Genomic DNA, 18,864 nt, shown 5'->3' with positions numbered 1-18,864 from the left:
ATATGCTTTTTTAAAAAAGACATGTGTAGACTCTCCCTGCCTTCATTTCATATGCTTAATAGACACACAACTGCCACACATGTCTACTTTGGTTCTAAAAGTCCCACTGAAATAAATGGAAATCAAGTGTACCACTAACACTTAAATGGGAGCTAGCTGTGTTTCCCTTTCACAGCATTCCCCTCCCCACTTCTGTATCGAAACATTATGGTTGAAGCATTACGTATAAAAACATTACAGCTGAAATATGAGACAAGTTATTACATGAGTACTTATCAACTGTACTGATTCCATATCAATAATCAGTAACGTAGTACTGTAACAACCTGCCTCATATTTCAACTGTAACTTTTTCAGGACACGGGACCATATTTCAATTTCCTTTTTTTCCATTGTGCTACTGTAGGAGGATCCTAGACTCTAGAGAATAAAACATATCATTATTAAATATAGTTTGGTTCTATCCTTCCTCTGAGGAGCTCAAGGTCACCAGCCTGAGTGCCATGGCTAAGATACAAGGTGAAACCCTTTCCTGCAGTCCAACACTAATCACTATTCCACACTGGATCTCTCGCCGATTCTGTTCTGAAGTCTTTAAACTAGTAAAGTACATACTTCTCCCATATTCTTTAATTATGGTGGCCGGAGCTCAGTTTTTTACTCCACACAAATAGATGGTAATTGTTTTATTGATTTGTTAATTACTTTGTATAGTTTATGCTGCATTTGTGATGTTCTATTATGTTCTGGCTATTTATTATTTGTAAGCCGCTTTGGGATTCATTTGAATGAAAAGCAGCATAGAAATACAATAAACGAAGTCAACACAAATCAAACATATAGAGGTGGGCAGCGTTATCAAGTTGCTAAAAGGAAATTTACACAGAGGTACAACTACACTTGTCAACACTTACATGCAATGATATTCCCATATCTATTCTTCATTCGGTTCTCATCTTTTTTAGCTGAGTCCCAAGGTGCAGACTGTCCTTCAAAGAAACTCTGTTAAAAAGAAACAGGGGAAGCAAAAACAACACTAAGCGAAAGAATATGTAGCAGAACAAACACTGAAGATAACACAGAAAGACACAAGGAGAAAATACCACAGCAACGTGCAAAACACGTAAAGACTGAACTGTAGTTATTGTTTGTTCCTTTGCTTGTTACTTATAAGTAATTTCATGAGCGGTTCTGAAAACATTGTTCTTTTTAAAATAAATGAGGCATCAATAGATTTAGAAGATAAGGCTGACAGCATAGTACAGTCAAGTATTAGTAGAGATAGGATGAGCCGGACATTCAGAGTAATGACAGCAAAAAAGAAGTGAAAGGTTTTTAAGAATCATCCTGAAACTTTTAGAGGTCATTTCCATTACAACAAAAGTCAAAAGATTATCCTGCTCTGATTATCATGGATAGCTGAGGCTCAAACTTTCAGAATACACAGTCAAGTGAAGGTATGAAATACTCTTTCAATACCCTGGACACACGTGTGCCTTCTTCAGATTTAAAGGTCTGTATACACACATTTAAAGTGCATGGCTCCCCCCCCCCCCGAATCCTTGAAATGTAGTTTGTTATGGGTGTTAGGAATTGTAGCTTTGTGGGGAGTAAGTTTTTAATATTTGATGAATTACTGTATTTTAATATTTTGTTGGAAGCTGCCCAGAGTGGGAAGGAAGGAAGGAATGAGGGAAGAAAGGAAGGAAGGAAGGAAGGAAGGAAGGAAGGAAGGAACTATGGAACTATAGTTGCTAGGATGGGGTGGGGAGTCATGTGCTTTAAATGTGTTTTTATGTATGGTGTGTATGCAGTCCATGAGAAAGGAGCATCATTCATTTATTCCATATAGTTCACTGGATCATTAAGGTTGGGACAACTTGTCATGACTGGATTACTCTTTAAAAGAACAGAACTCCATTATGCAGCCTAAATAAGGGGGACCCAATATGATGTGACTCAGTTATAAAGGCTTTCCACTGAAGAAGAAGAAGAAAAGACTTCTATAGCTAATGGCACTTGGCTAAATGGCTTTTCCTTAGGCAATACCTCTTTGCATGCAATTCAGGTCCACATCTGTTTTGTAAAAATCATTATTTACAATACCTCATAAGATTATTGAATTTCCAGGAAGGGGGAAATGTTTTCATCATGCAAATAACCTGGTTCAATATTTGCTTAACCATAGCACTATATTATTTAATCAGGGTTATTTAAGAATTAATTTATTTGGGTTAGGAGTGCACATTCATTGGTCAACTAGGGATGAAAGTAGGCAGATAGATTCCATCCCAGGCTGTATTTGTCCCAAGCAGAGCTGTTTCTCTTCTGCTACAGCTTGGCTTTCACTACAACCCACATTGCTTGTCTCCTATCTGCTATATGATCAGAACTAATGTAAATAATTATGTAATTAATTTCAGTGCATCTCAATGGAAAAGGGACAACTAAAACAATCCAGAAAACACTGTAAATATTTACATGATGTTTGTGGGCTAAAAAAACAAACAACAAAGGCAGCGGATGCTGCTTGTCTTTGCTTGCATGATTTCTATTCCTGACCTCCGACAAAAATGAGAATGGCAGCAATTCCCACTCTCGTTTCCCTTTCTGATGGAATTATCTGACATCCCTGGTTAGAGTTCCGTTGCCATAGGGATTTGTTTGCGGCAGAAATGGTTTGTGCCTGCTTGGCCCCATTACCTGCCCTACCTGTGCTCAGCATAACTTATGAAAGAGCCTGTATGTCTGGGCGTAGGCTCTGTACATAGAACCGGGGGCATACAGTGTTCCCATGTGTACAATTTGTAGGTATGAAGGCTGTTTCAGAATGGATGCCAAAAGCACCGAGGACAGCGGTCATGAACCTGCACCTTCCTATGTATGCTCACTCTCCTCAGAAATAATAATCCTTCATTGTGAATAATATTTTCTCTAGTAAATACAACAGCAGTTGTCTGATTCTGAATGCATAAGTGGTATCTTTAGGCCTGTGAGTGCTGTAGGAAAAAGCTTCCATTTCTCTGCTTCTCTCTCTCCCTGACCTGCCATCCACCAATATAAATGCTCAGCCTCCCCTAATAAAACTTCTGAACAGGACTTAAATGCCTTATAAGATAAAGTTAAACATTTGAATAGAAAGAACATCCTTCTCTATTTAACTATAAGTACTTTAAGAATAATTTTCACAAAAACCAATTTAAAATTTAGAGACTTCTAGCAGCCTCTTCTCTTTTTAAATTCTAATACTGGATCTTCCAAAAGGGAAGATTTCTATATGAGGCTTATTTTGTATTAATCTGAAGAATGTACGAAGAACAACAATTCAAATTCAACTGTAGCAACACACTCCTTGGCACCATAGTTAACTGTAACAAAGTAAATTGTCTTTCAGATTTATCTCTAAAACAATGAACAGAGTGAGCAGATATGTTTTTATAATTCTCCTCTTATACAAAGAATTCCCTAGGTTCAATATACACATTTATGATATAATTAATGTACAAGGTGTGTGTGTGTGTGTGTGTGTGTGTGTATTATATATATATAATGTTTATAATGTATATATAATGTATATAATGTGTATATTATATATATATAATGTTTGTGTATCTAAAATTTACATTTGTTCTCAAGCTGTAGTCCCCCCCACCTTCCTGCAATAAAAATGGTTTCAGGAGGGTTGAACAAATGCTTTCACTGAAATGTATGTGGCATTTTCACAAATAAACCCCAATTTCATTCTTTATAGTATGTAATTAAAGTGTTGTTTCTGACTATATCTCATATATTCTGCAGCAAGTCAGTGAACCATGGAAACACTCATAATAGTAGAACGTCTATAATACAATAAAATGAAACCACTCCATGAATATCAACTACTTTGCATTTTCATAACTATTTCTGAATACTGTGTATAAGGAAATTGAACATTTCACAGACAAGCATATATTTTTCCTAAGCAAAACACATGCCTTGTGATTCTAAAACCTTCTCCAGATCAACCTTCCCTCATCAATTTCTGAAAGATATAATTACACGTCCCAATTGCGCAACTCAGGAGACTGCAAGTACAAAATGGCAACAAGATATTTAAAATGAGAACTCCCTATTCCCATAAATAGATATATTATTACCCAGAAGGGTACCGATGTCAGAGTTATACATCATGTGCTGTAGGTTTGCAATGGAGTGTGGATACAAGTTTTAGAGTTTTGCTTGTCTTTTACAATTCTGCTCTATAATACACAATGAAAGTGAGTCCACAATAATAAAATAGAATACCAGAACTTGTCCCATCATAATTCATGGCTGGTTTATATTTGGCAGAATCAAGGGGTAAAGCTATTCTCAGACTGTACCATGTGAAACTGCAGGTGGAGGATTCCAGGATAAATACTACTCCATAAAATTATTGACTGAAAATAGAAAACTAGTATAAGCCTCAGCGCCTAGGGCTTGCTGATCGAAAGGTCGGCGGTTCGAATCCCCGTGGTGGGGTGCGCTCCCGTTGCTTGGTCCCAGCGCCTGCCAACCTAGCAGTTCGAAAGCACTCTCCGGTGCAAGTATATAAATAGGGACCGCTCCAGCGGGAAGGTAAACGGCGTTTCCGTGTGCTGCGCTGGCTAGCCAGATGCAGCTTGTCACGCTGGCCACGTGACCCGGAAGTGTCTCCGGACAGCGCTGGCCCCCGGCCTCTTAAGTGAGATGGGCGCACAACCCTAGAGTCTGTCAAGACTGGCCCATACGGGCAGGGGTACCTTTACCTTTATACCAGAGTGCTGATTTCAGTTTTATCCATGAGAAAGTATTGAAACATGTTTTCCTGCAGCTTAAAATGGTATAACCTGAGAACTGGACTCTGCTGAATGTAAAAAAAATGGGCCCTTAGAAATGTCTTGGCTTCTGACTCTCTTTCTCTCTTTTTCAGATAGTTTCACTACTAACATCTGAAATTAAGAAACTACAGATAAAGCCTTAAATTACCATTATAGAATCGGAAGCTTTACAGATCCTAAGTTCTCTCTGTTAAAACTGTCGGGCACTCTAAGCATAGTTTCCCATGCAAACCATCATTTTAAGGATGCTCTGGCAAGTTCCAGCTGAAAAAAAGCCCTGAAGACATGCCCATTGTGCACAACAGGTACACAAGTAACAAACAAAAATGGTATCTGTGCAGGCAAGGTTTTAGACCAGGCATAGGCAAACTCGAGATGTTTTTGGACTACAACTCCCATCATCCCTGACCACTGGTCCTGTTAGCTAGGGATGATGGGAGTTGTAGTCCCAAAACATCTGGAGGGCCGAATTTGCCTATGCCTGTTTTAGACAAAGCCACTGCCATCTTCATGAAAGCAAAGTTATACAAAATAATGAAGAAGCCAATTCTTTATGCCACCCACTTATGCACTGTAGTTTGAATACCCCTGAAAGCATTAAACTACAGTGGTACCTCTGGTTAAGTACTTAATTCGTTCCGGAGGTCTGTTCTTAACCTGAAACTGTTCTTAACCTGAAGCACCACTTTAGCTAATGGGACATCCTGCTGCTGCCGCGCCGCCACAGCACGATTTCTGTTCTTATCCTGAAGCAAAGTTCTTAACCTGAAGCAATATTTCTGGGTTAGCGGAGTCTGTAACCTGAAGGGTATGTAACCTGAAGGGTATGTAACCTGAAGCGTATGTAACCCGAGGTACCACTGTACAAGTTTTTTTATTTATTCCAAGACATATAACAAAAAGCATGTTGACAATTAAAAAGTATGATCGATATTGTTAATAGTTTTTTTTAATATATATATGTATCAGAAAAAAACCTTAAGATTGTTATGTTGCTTATCCAAAATTATTATTGTTCTTTTTGTGAGAATACCCTCCTTTTTGGCAATTTTTCAGAGATGTGAAAATGTTTGCTATTCAGGAAACATTGTCCTCACTCTGAACTGGCTTTGCTTGTTCTCAGTGGTACCATAGCCAAAACTTCTTGGCTTTGTGGCATTGTTGCATGCCATTTATCACATGATTCCCAAATGGATGGAATTTTCCAGGTTATTACTCCAGGAATTAGAGCAATTAGAAAGGAAAAATGGCACTGAAACAGCAAAAGATAGGAGAAATGATGGCCATAAAAAGAATGGAAGAATAGTGAACAAAATTTCTCCTCCTGCTCTCCCAAAAGTGCTACTTTTCACCCAGCTATCAAAATGCAGTTCTAATCGTATGAAAAGGATGCAATCTTGAACAAAAAAATGGCTTTTATTTTACAAAGCCAATTCAATTTTTTCTCAAATAAAATTGACTAGTTCAATCTTTCATAGCCACCAGGGGGAAAACTTGGTGCTCAAGCGTATTCTGTATGACATGGTTCATGACAAGTCACCCCTTTCCTGATAATCAAGTGGTGAGTGCCTTTGCTTCTGCAGCTGAAAAGTTGCGAAAGAAGGAGGGATTAGCAGGCTTAGGAGAACTCAAAGGTGTTTAGAAGGAGAGAGACAGAGTGATCTTTATTTGACCTCCTGATCTGATACTCAACTGAATTTGTTTCTGGTACAACTTTACTGTAAATCTAACCTATTATATCATATTTGGCGGAAGCACTTCATTTGTACTAAGTCTGGCCCGGGCTGGAAGATTGTACATGATGAAGAATCCAACACCAGTTCCCTTGATAGTTTGTCGTAACAATAAATCAATGATATCACTACTTTATGCTTTATTTCTAATTTGAGATTTTCAAGGTTTAGCCATTTGTCCTTTTAATGTTTCACTCTGTTAAGATTTAGGAGTGCTCCTATACTTTCCCCCCTATAAGTTACTTACATTTCCTAAAATGTAACAACATTTTCTGTTTGATGCGCTAATTTGCATAATCTACTTTTTCCAGGCCTTTTCTGTTATCTCTGCAGTTTTTCAAAATCTTTTATAATGGGTCAAAACTGGAAAACATCTATATCCATGTCTATATGAATGAGACTGCCACCTTATGGGGAATATTTGAAACTGGCTGGGCATGGCAACTGGTCCACAAGCCAATTTATGTCCAGTGCCTTGCTAAGTAAATCTGTCCCTCCGTATTACTGGGCAAATCAAGGGTGTTAGAAATATGTTCAGAAAGAAATTGTTATGATACTCTGAATTTTCCATAGAACGGTTAACTAAGTAATGGTTTCTGTTATCATAGCTGTTGCCATTGCTCATTGATACTATTTTGAAAGCAAAATACATCCAGGTAGAACAGAATCAGTTACTTAACACAGTAAGTCAACATTAGAAACAGCTAGAAGCAGGGGGTGAAAAAAAAAGGCAAAAAATAAGTTGTTTCCCACAGGCAAATATTCAGCAACCATGGGAACAGGATGCTGGGTGGAATCTACACACATATAAACAACGGTGTGTAAATGCTTTTTTAAAAAAATGTTTTGAAAAATACATTGAATTTGGCATAGCTCGCTGTCACCATCTAGTGTCACATTTGTATATTGCACTTTACAATACATTTAAAATGTTTTGTTTGCAGCTGTGTAGCGGAGTCCCTGGTCTAGATCAGGCCACTGGCCTGATCCAGCAGGCTCTTCTTATTTTCTTCGAAAAGATCAGTGGGTGAGGGTGTGTAGAAACTAGCCTATTATACAAACATCAATTTATATCCAAGCCTCTGCCCACTGTCAGACAGTGGGGAACAGTAGGGAAAGCTCAGGTGAGTCAACGGCTTCAGATAGCGGCAGGAAGGCATTCCTGGACAGGTAATGGTTGCCAGAATGGGCCAGGGTGCCCAAGCACATAAAGCAAAAAAAGGGGTATCAAGGGCTCTCAGGAATCTCATGGATTCTGAGGATCCTTCTGGCATTCACCTATTGAAGTAAGTCAGGGAACATATTTTAAATGAGGACTATGTTCACTATGTTGCCCACAGAGACAGAAAAGGGTAAATGGGATAACAGAAAATCAGATGGCTCAAGGAAAGGTAAAAAAAGTTCAGGTGCAACATACCTTTGCAAATTGGTTGTCTGCCTTCTCCATTTATGTGGAGGTAGGCTTATGCAGGCAATGAAAGAGGATCTGAGGGTCTGATTAGCCTGTCTGCAGGCATACAATGGGGCCTCTCTCTGGCAGGCCCTGCTGGTCACATGCCAGGACTACCAGGTTCATTCAGATGCCTCAGGCAGCCTGGGCTTTGGGGTTTACTTCAGGGGTTATTGGTGCTCCAATCCATGGAGGGAGGAGGGAATCACTCTGATCTCACCTTCCTAGAATTATTCCCCATCCTGCAGACAATACTGAGCTAAGTGGACCAATCACCTGACAAGGTATAAGTCAGTTCTACCTGACTATATGGTGAAGGATTTCTGTGAAGAACTGTCAAATGACAGTACTGGAACTAGTATATTTATAAATCCAAGGTAAGAATAAATAATCGTTTTAATTCTTTGTCTGAATATACATTTGGATATATTGAGGAATGAATCATATTTAGCTGACACAAACACAGCTGCTGACTCTAGAGGGCCAGAGTCAGTTTGAAGCATGAAGAAGGAAAACATATTGACTTAATCCAACATTCTATCCATCCAAGTGTCACTTCCACAATACTGATTTGGCATTAGATTGTTATCATCATTACAGTGGTACCTCGCAAGACGAAAAACTTGCAAGACGAAAGAGTTTTTCGTTTTCTGAGTTGCTTCGCAAGACGGATTTCCCTATGGGCTTGCGCCTTTTTTTAAAAACCGCCAATGCATTCCTATAGGAAACCGTCAATACACAGTGGTGCTTCGCAAGACGAAAAAAATCACAAGACGAAAAAACTCACAGAACGAATTAATTTCGTCTTGCGAGGCACCACTGTACTTTATGATTAGATCAAGAGCAGAGTGGAGAACACAAATGACAGCTTTAACAAAAAACCCCCCAAAAAAGTCTAACTAGAAAACAAAATCAGTACTCATATAAACAATATGGTTAATTTCAAATGATTTTAAAGCACATTTATATATGTTTTCTTTTCTATCAAAGGCCTATTCTGATATTTTCCGTATTTTGTTTTCCACCAATGAATGATCCAGAATTGTGAAATCATTTTGGCTAGTCCTATTGGTACCTTCCCTGCCTATTACAATCTTTGTATGAATGTGGCTACTCAGGGACTACTACTCTCTCCCCCACCCCCCCCAGTTCTGCTAATGACATCAGTGAAATCTGCAAAGGTGGAGGGGGTTTACGTGTGTGAAAGAACCTTAGAATATTTATACTTCTTAATTTTTTGAATGCGTTAATAACAAATTTGTTAATTTGGATTGGAAGGAATTGCTCCCATCACTTGACCAAAATAATAAAGAGGTTGCGGGGGTGGGGGTGGGGAGACAGCATACTAGACTGCCAGAACTACTTCGGGAATATTCACTACTTCAGCATAATAAGGCATACCAAGCTAAAACAGACTCTCTTCAAGTACAGTATGAATTATAAATTGCTGCCTGTTTAATCAATTATACTTTAATGCTTTCAAAGTTGTTTGAATATCCAAGGCTAACAAATGCTAATCTTATACTGGTCTAATAAAATTGGGGTTTCATCTCTCTCTCACACTCACACAATTTTACACACTCTATAATGATAAAAATAACCACAAAGAGCAAATATCTAATGCAATAAAAAAACAACACTGCCTTAATTTAATTAAAAGGTAAAGGTAAAGGACCCCTGACAGTTAAGTCCAGCCACAGACAACTCTGGGTTTGCAGCGCTTATCTCACTTTACAGGCCGAGGGAACTGGCGTTTGTCCGCGGACAGTTTTTCCGGGTCATGTGGCCAGCATGACTAAGCCGCTTCTGGTGAAACCAGAGCAGCGCACGGAAACGCCGTTTACCTTCCTGCCGGAGCGGTACCTATTTATCTACTTGTACTTTTAGCGTGCTTTAGAACTGCTAGGTTGGCAGAAGCTGGGACCGAGCAACGGGAGCTCACCACGTGGCGGGGATTTGAACCACCGACCTTCCGATCGGCAAGCCCAAGGCTCAGTGGTTTAGACCACAGCGCCACCTGCGTCCCTTTTAATTCCGTTAGCATACTTTTTTTTCCCAGCAGGAGGCAAAGGTCCAAGTAGCTAAGAGGTTTACATACATTTAGCATTTCGACCTGCTTTTTTCACAGTACAATTCCCCAACAACTGAGCTGCCAACATATGAGAGCTCAGTGGTGCATCTGCAGAAAGCTCACTTACAGGATGCCTGCAGAGGGAATAGCAAGACATGTGCAAGCATCATAGCCAAGACACCAAGTAACTCCCTCATGAGATCTGCAGGAATCATCCAAAAGTGTCTCCTGCCCTGATTCACTTAGAATGAGAATGCAGTTCTTCAGTATTTCTAATATGCTCCTTTTTAAATATTGTGTATACTTAAAAAAAATATGAACAGACTGTTTCTCTGGAGAATATTATGATTTCTCCACATTGTAGATTTATGTAACATACCCTTTTAAAGAACCAGGGCCTTAAATTCAAGTCATAGAATATTTTCTTTTTTTAAAAAAAAAGAACAAAACTTTAGCTGAAGTCTTTATTTTCTGCAAGCGCCCATAAAACGAACATTTTAAAATTGAGTTCCTAGAAATATTTCCTTTGCAAGGCATTGAAATGAAATGCCTGACATCTGTTTCTCATTAAATCCATTAGAGATTGCTTGAAATAATGTACACAGCAATTATCTGCTAACAATGCTGCATAGTTATTAGCATACTAAGATGCTGCCCTATGACCCATGAAAGTGAGGGGTACTTGCATGTACTCATATTTAAGTTGCATTCATAAGACCATGTGGGCATGTAATAAATGCTGTTGAATCCTGTGGCTGTTGCTTCCCAGCAAGCTACTAGCCAGACACATGTAGCTGCTGCCAGGTTCATGATCCAACTTTTGTCAAGGCACTGCACAAAACTCCTTTTTTGCAGCCATGCACCAAAGGAAGAATTTTGTGTCTGGTGGTAGAAACATCTGCTCATTTGCCATAGGCTAGGAACCAATACACAGAGTTGCCATTTTTCTTTTTGACAGTGCTACTGTGCATGTCAACATCCTGCTTGTCTTGCCGCCTTAAGGGAATAGGTGCTCCTCCCACCCCAAAAGCTGGCAAACCTAACTACATATGTAAATACTGATGTGAATAGACCCTTTAAGTCTTTTTCTTCCAATAAGCCAATAAATGTAACTTAGGTCAGTGAGAGCCGCTGAGTAACGTACTCCTGTGTTAGGCAGGAGAGAAAAACTGAGGAAGTCGGAACTACTTCCCCAATATCTTTGGTCCTGCCTGTGTCAGCTGACAAAATATGTCCCACTTCATTGGCTATGGGGTTCCATGAAGTGATCAGGGCGCTTTCTCCAACCCCAATTTCCTGTGTTCCTCAATGTGTTTTCACACATATCCAGTATGTTAATAGATTTGTGAATCATACCGTGCTATAATCTTGACTTTCTAAACAGCAACAGCTTTAATCAAACTAAGATGTCTTTCTAGTTGGGATTTAAATTCATCCATAAATAAGCCAGTCTTTTTTAATGGGAAAACAGAGTCTACAAAAAAAGTGTGTGTGTGAAGTCAGATGAATACTAAATTTTAAAATTGCTTAAGAAGAAGACATGCTTACAAAACCTGTTCTCTGTCACTGATAAATGTTTCACCAAGACTTCTGATCTCCTAAGACAAATGCATCATAAATTTATATGGGCATGCTTTAAAAATACAACAGATAAACTAAAGTTAAATTAGACGGATTTCATGGCTAAAATAGCTTAATGTGATTCAAAATGTATTATTTAGCCAAGAATAATATTTTAGTTATAAAAAAGCAATAGACTGAAATATCTAATTATCTAAAGATAAACAAATACAATTCATGCAATATGTAAAGGGTGCATTTATAATTAATAGTGAACATTGTAATTGCAAGTAAAATCATTTGCATAATTTACAAGTAAATAAATGGATGTTTAATGGTCTTATAATAAAATATAAAAGAAGTTATATTGCTTTTGCATCCAATAAAACTAATGCACACTATCCATATGAATGAAAGATGTTGATTTCTGTGTGCATTAATAGAATCCGCTTATTTTTAAAATAGAGCTAAAAAGACAGCCATTTAAAAGAAATGTAACATATGAAGAAACTATTATTATATATGATCAAAAATTCAGTGCCATATTTCAATAACACATATATCAGGCCAGCAGCCATTGCTTTGCAGGTTGCCTATTACTTCATCATATCAATTCTTTACTGTATTGAATTTATCGCTCATATATAATTGAAAGCACACTGTCTTCAAACAAAGCTCTTTGTTTCCATACAAGAAGACAAATTGTCCAAAGACCCATACAGCATACAGATGGCAGAATCTTGATGAACATAATAAAAAAAATAGTATCCACCTATATTACTATGAATTAAAAAAAGGTAAAAGAACCCTGGATGGTTAAGTCCAGGCAAAGGTGACTATGGGGTTGCTTTCAGGCCAAGGGAGCCGGCGTTTGTCCACAGACAGCTTTCTGGGTCATGTGGTCAGCATGACTAAACCGCTTCTGGCGCAACAGGACATCGTGATGGAAACCAGAGCACTGTGGTCTAAACCAATGAGCTTCTTGGGCTTGCCAATCAGAAGGTCAGCGGTTCGAATCCCTGTGACGGAGTGATCTCTCGGTCACCTTTGACTGGACTTAACCGTCCAGGGTGTCCTTTACCTCCCCCCCCCCACTATGAATAACATGCTAGATAGAGATCTAACCTGATGACTACATAACCATCCTAGTAAAATTGCTCTTCCTGGTCTGTGTTGACAAGTTCAACCAAACTGTACCCAAAGATAACTATGACTTGTAAACAATGCAGTGCTAAGTTATGTATCCCATCAGCACAATGATGTACATTTCTGAAAAGGAACTTTCTTCCCCACAACAAAAATGTGTTTCTGTACCTCCTGCTGAGCAGATTTGGGGAGGAAACAGAGTACAGAGGATGGGAGTCCTGCTATGCAATCATAAATCCTTGTTCTGCTGGGAACTGCACTGGAAACAAGCCTTGCAGTCCAATGCTTTTATGTAGCTTTATGAGTTCTGCCAGGCTTGGGCATGGAGTGACAGGTGAAGAGGAGGAGGGGGGAGAGGAAGAGGAAATGGCTCTGAGACTGAAGAACAGAGGTCAGAAGAGGCGGGTACTTCTATCTTCCAGTAAATGGCTGTTCTGGACGGGGAAGCAGGGCTCCTCACTCCCTTCCCAACTCACAGGGACAGAAGAGCACCAATGGAATCTAGGGAGGGCCTTAATCAATTGTTCAGGATGGAGGAACCAGTGTTTGAAGTTATCTTTTGGGCAGGGGAGGGGAGCCTGTTCACCCAGGACCCAGTGACGTTTTCATCAATTGGAACAGAACCCAACACAATGCAGGTCTGCATGATCACAATTCTCACAACACTCTCACAAGGCACAGGGGGTTTGTGAGTAAGCCAACCTTCACATTTAAAAGCTTGGAAGGTCGGTGTGCTGACCCACTGGAATGACTTCATTGCTTCTGTCATCCTTGTCCTGATCTTGGACTCCCTAAACTTGGGCTGCTGATTCCATCTAGCCCAGCTAGGATCGCTTTTCCTTCACCTAGCCTGAACGTTGTGGCTGCTGTGACACTACTGGTACACACCTTTACTCTGCCTCAGTAAAGATATATTCTGTACTCTTAAGTTGTTGTTGTGTTCTAAACAGGAGGCAGGACAATATGGATAGGATTTTTTTCTTGAATATTACTTGTATCATGTCCCCTGCCTCAAGGTACCATTGTTGCCCGCAAGCAAACCCTTCTCCCCAAATGAGTTGCCCAAATGCAACAAGCCAATGGGGCACCTGGGGGTGGCGTGTGTGCCCTGCACCCAGGGGCCGGGGCTAGCCACCCATGGGGCAGGACAGAGTGAGCCAGCGCAGGACGCTCCACAGGGCCACTGAGGAGTCTGCCTGCCTCCTCCCACTCAGCCACCCTACAGCTGAGGGGGAGGCGGTAGACAGACCATTTGGGGCAGCACGGAGCCTGCAGGTGCCCAAGCCACCACGTAACTCTCAGGAGAGATGCGTGACTCGGGCGCGCTGCAGGCCCCGCAGTGAGTGCCACCTGGCATATTGTCACCCCCCTCAGTGGTGACACCCAGGGTGGCCTGCCCCCACCACATCACCCTTTCTCTGCTCCTGGGCCCGGGTATTACAAGAAAGTCCTAGATCAGGCTCGATTTGCAAACACTTCATGGAGCTCAGATTCCAAGTGATGCCCATGGCGGCCTTGGGTGGCCATTACAATAGGGTTCCATATGATGACAGACTCTGCATATGTAGCCAACCACAGGTGGAAAACATACAATAATTGCTAATCTGGCCTTTGTATAGGGATACAAGAGATTGATTCCTGAAACCTTTGCTAATTCCTGGAAGCAGGCCATGGCAAAAATGGTTCACTCTCTTTTGAGGGACGCTAACAGATTTTTTAATACATAAATTGGCACTTTATGCCCTGGCTGCAAGAAAGATAAGAAAGAGAGATGGGAATTATTGTAACAAGTTGTGCTGGTGATCTGGAGGCATAACGGAAGTTAAGCTGGGTATGAGATAACAGATGACACTTATGAACTCTGATGCCCTTTCTTTAAACACTTGATGCCTTGTATTATGTAATTATTGTTTGCAGTTTGCCAAATTGTAATAAAAATTTTATGGCCTTTGGTTAATACAGTAAATCTGTTGATGATCTCAGTAGTTGCAAACACAATGCAACTTTTTTGAGTTATCATACTGGGGTAATGGGGTATGCATGTGATTTGAGAACAGGAGCAGGCTACCTATTTGGTGAATAATAGACTCCCATAGCTGCATAACCAAGTGGTATCTACAGATTCCGCTTGACTCTGTTAAATACCAGTGCTAATATTTTGCTTTTCATTTTCTTTTATTGACAGGTGAAACCATTAAACAGAGAATTAATTTTTTGGGGATGTCCGTGGAGGAACTAATTAGCAATGTAACACACAAGCATGGGAAAACAACATAATTCAAATTGCAAAAATCAGTGACTATTAAGGTTGATTCACTGTGCTAACTATTAAACCAAAATGTTAATGTTTGTTTGAATCATAATAACTAGTGTTTTTGTTTAAAATGGTGATAGAGACTTGCATGCAGCCAAACAAAATATAACTGTATTCGTTATTTTTTTTTGTTATTGTTTATATGGTGTCTGTGTTACTTTTGGTTTACCATAAATGTTAAGTTGGACAACACAGTGATGTAGAGTATGATCCTTCCCATTTTTCCCTTCCCTAAAGGTATTATGTGTACAGGGTTTCCCAAACATGGGTCTCCAGCTGTTGGGGCTAAATTACACTAAATTCATGGTGAGGATTGCACTGTTAGGTACTATTATGGAGAGGCAGAAGGGGAGGAGCTAAAGGAAGATTCCTAAATAGGCATAGCCCTAAAGACTTGTCTTGGCTAAGACTAAGACAACCAGGAAGGGGAAGAGTTCACATGCTAAGTGTTATTGTTCACAATATTGTGAGCAAAAGTTAGGTGAGATTAAAGGTAAAGGGACCCCTGACCATTAGGTCCAGTTGTGACCGACTCTGGGATTGCAGCACTCATCTCGCTTTATTGGCTGAGGGAGCAGGCATACAGCTTCTGGGTCACGTGGCCAGCATGACTAAGCCACTTCTGGCGAACCAGACCAGCGCAGGGAAACGCCGTTTACCTTCCTGCCAGAGCGGTACCTATTTATCTACTTGCACTTTGACGTGCTTTCGAACTGCTAGGTTGGCAGGAGCTTGGACAGAGCAACGGGAGCTAGGTGAGATTTGGGACACACAAAATGTATAAGAGAGAGGGCTACTTGTCTGGAGAGCATGATGAAGCAAAATATAGAATATCTTTTCTCATTTGTATTAGCGCTGTTACATATGAGGCTAAGTTTCTGAGGGGGATTTGTAATATTGCCTATTAACAAATAGCAGAACAACAAGTACATGGTTCAGAGAGTGGTAAGGTAAGGGTATGAAAATAAGACTCAGACTCAAGGCAGGATATGTGGATGAGGGGCAAGGAAGGATTATTTCATCTCTTGCTAAAGGGAGCTGTGCTGAACAATGCCTATTCATTTATTATGTGACTATTATTTTAGTCTTTAAACTCTGCAGTGGATTTATAATTTTTTTTTTTTTTTAGTTCTGTTTCTGTCTTGGTGAGGCTCTACTGACCAGATGTTTGTGAGTTTGCTCCTGAACTAAATAGTAGTTTCCATTCTGGAAGAACAATCTTCAAGTTCAGTGGAACAAACATAAATACATGTGTCCCGCTGCAGCACCAGCCACAGTGAAGTATCTTTCTTTCCATTGTTTTCCTGATGAGGCAGGTCACTGTGTGGTCTTGGTAAGCCTTTTCAACAATAGGGATAAAGTCCTTTGGGGAGATGTTCTATTAATGTCCAGGTATTAGAAGCAACTCCTGAAGCAATTTATTGTTTTGTGATTGGTTCTTTTTGTGAATTAATCACTACATCTTGTATTGTAAGGTTGCGTGATTGGCATGATTAGAGCCTGAGGGAAGCCTTCTAACTTTTGACAAAGTTACCTACTAAGGTGTGCTGCTGTCTGCTTTCTTTCACTATTTACATTTATAATTTCAACTGCCATTTCTTTTTTCTTTCTTTTTTTTAAAAAAGAGTAACATGACTTCCTTCCACTGCTAATGTTCTTTAAGAAGTTACCTCCCATTTCAGCTATAGTGGGGAAAGAAATCGTAGAGGACAAGGAAGACACTGGCAAGGAAAAAAGAGGGGACAGAAGTACAAATGAAGATACAGCCACAGAGGCTGTTAAACAAAATATTAACGGCAACTCAAGTAATGCTCAACATGAGAGCCGACAACATCATTGACTGTGGTGGCATCCAAGGAAAGGGAAAAGGTTCAGTCCTGTCTGTTCCCCACTGCCTACTTCATGCCACTGTGTAGCACATTGGGGAAGTGAACCAGGTTTCAGTGCTGTCAATTTTCTTCCATGCATAAAAGGGGATCTCCAATTGGTGTGGCCATCAAACCCAGGTCAAATCCCCAATCCACAGTCTCAAAGTTTTCCAGACCCTACCACAAATTGATTCAAAAACAGAAACAAGGGGTGAAACTGAAAAATCATAGAATCATAGAATCATAGAATCATAGAGTTGGAAGAGACCACAAGGGTCATCGAGTCCAACCCCCTGCCAAGCAGGAAACACCATCAGAGCACTCCTGACATATGGTTGTCAAGCCTCTGCTTAAAGACCTCCAAAGAAGGAGACTCCACCAATAAATCACATGTAGTTCCATTCCCGATGTGGTTTCCCTTGTTATTACTAAAATAACATACACATGGTTTAGGCAACTGACAGACAAAGGTGCAAGGATGAGATTCAACGAAGCTTTCTCTTACAATAGTAAACAGAAAATTCAAAGTTCCAGTGAGGATCCCTAGGTTTGCAGATACACCTTACTCATTTCTTCTTTAATCTCACTACTAACACTCTCTTCATGGAACCCACTATTTTCTGTCCATGTTTCCCTGAATTATTTATCTTCTCACATATTTATTTGTGAGAAGAACATGAAATAGGTACTGCTGCAATGTGATTTCTTACATACTTAACTGTAAGGGTAATGAACAAAATATAATTGTAAATGTAATGAACAATGCAAAAAAACAGCAACAACCCCAGCATATAATTCACTGTGCAAGGAGAAAAAAGAGGCTGCTGAATTCCAACTTTTTCATGTGACATGAAACATAGGACAAAACTATGTGGTCAACAAGCAGGATGGAATATTGGTGATTTGCACATTCTGCTTGGGAAAGCATAATAGATGTCACCAAAATTACAAAGTGAAGCAGCAAACCATATTACGGTATAGACAAGACATGTTTCCTAACTTCACCCACTACATAAAATGATAATAGAAGTTCCCAAACACTTCAGGGACATATTGACAAACTCCATCCTAATCAACCTAGCTTGAAGATGTAAAGATAATAACCAAAGTTAAAATGCATGCCTGGACTCAGCAGAATACAGCCCCATGCCCACCCAAAACTTCAGTCACAAAGTAGACCGACATGATGCCATTTGTTCAATACCAAAGCGCTGGAGGCATTTTCTGATGTCTCCAAATCATAATTTTATGGCAGTTAACATTCCCCTCCCACAACACTAGTGAATGGGGATAGTCATTAAGAATGCTAGAGTTTAAGGCAATGAAAGAGAATGGGAGATATGGGAATATTGTTTATTTAGGAACAGCCGTCTTGTTCATTGTAGAAGAGAACCAGTGAACAGATGGCTGTAGATCTGAGTGCTATGATGGATCTCAAAAGATACTGAATTGGGTTTGTTGCAGAATTCTTTAATGTGCAAAACTGCACAAATGTACTCTTATTAATAGAGGATATAACTGTTCAGTAATTATCCGTTTACATGCAAATTGGAAACCACAAAAGTGGAATTTCTACAAGAAATTCATCCCACTGAAAGGATTGTTCCCTGCTTTAGAGTAAATAGCTAATGAGTGTGTGTGTATGTGTGCGCGCGCACGCATGTTTTGACTCATTAACTGATTCTTGAAAACTATCCCTGTTAGTTTTCTTAAACATGCCTTTTATTAAACTTCAACCACAAATATTAATACATTAAATATATGAAAGCATGATAAGCAATAAATAACTATAATAATAGGAGAAAGGAAAAACTAACTACATTGTTTTATATAATAATCATTGGCTGCACCGAAAAAGTACCTTTCCTTTATTTTCAAAACCTA

The 18,864-nt window shown here is 39.7% G+C and overlaps 1 protein-coding gene across 29 annotated transcripts in view; it reads right to left on the bottom strand.

Moving 5' to 3' along the window:
• Positions 1–18,864, bottom strand: part of PTPRM (protein tyrosine phosphatase receptor type M) — a 401,413-nt gene that overhangs the window by 52,892 nt on the left and 329,657 nt on the right. For all 29 annotated transcript variants that reach the window (XM_083450038.1, XM_083450022.1, XM_083450011.1 and 26 more), the window contains one exon: positions 915–1,002. In XM_083450038.1, coding sequence (XP_083306164.1) covers positions 915–1,002 — 88 coding nt within the window. The remainder of the gene's footprint in view (positions 1–914; positions 1,003–18,864) is intronic.

Source organism: Podarcis tiliguerta (genome assembly GCF_965153285.1).
Source record: "Podarcis tiliguerta genome assembly, chromosome: 7".
Lineage (NCBI taxonomy): Eukaryota > Metazoa > Chordata > Lepidosauria > Squamata > Lacertidae > Podarcis > Podarcis tiliguerta.
This window is presented reverse-complemented; position numbering and strand designations above follow the sequence as displayed.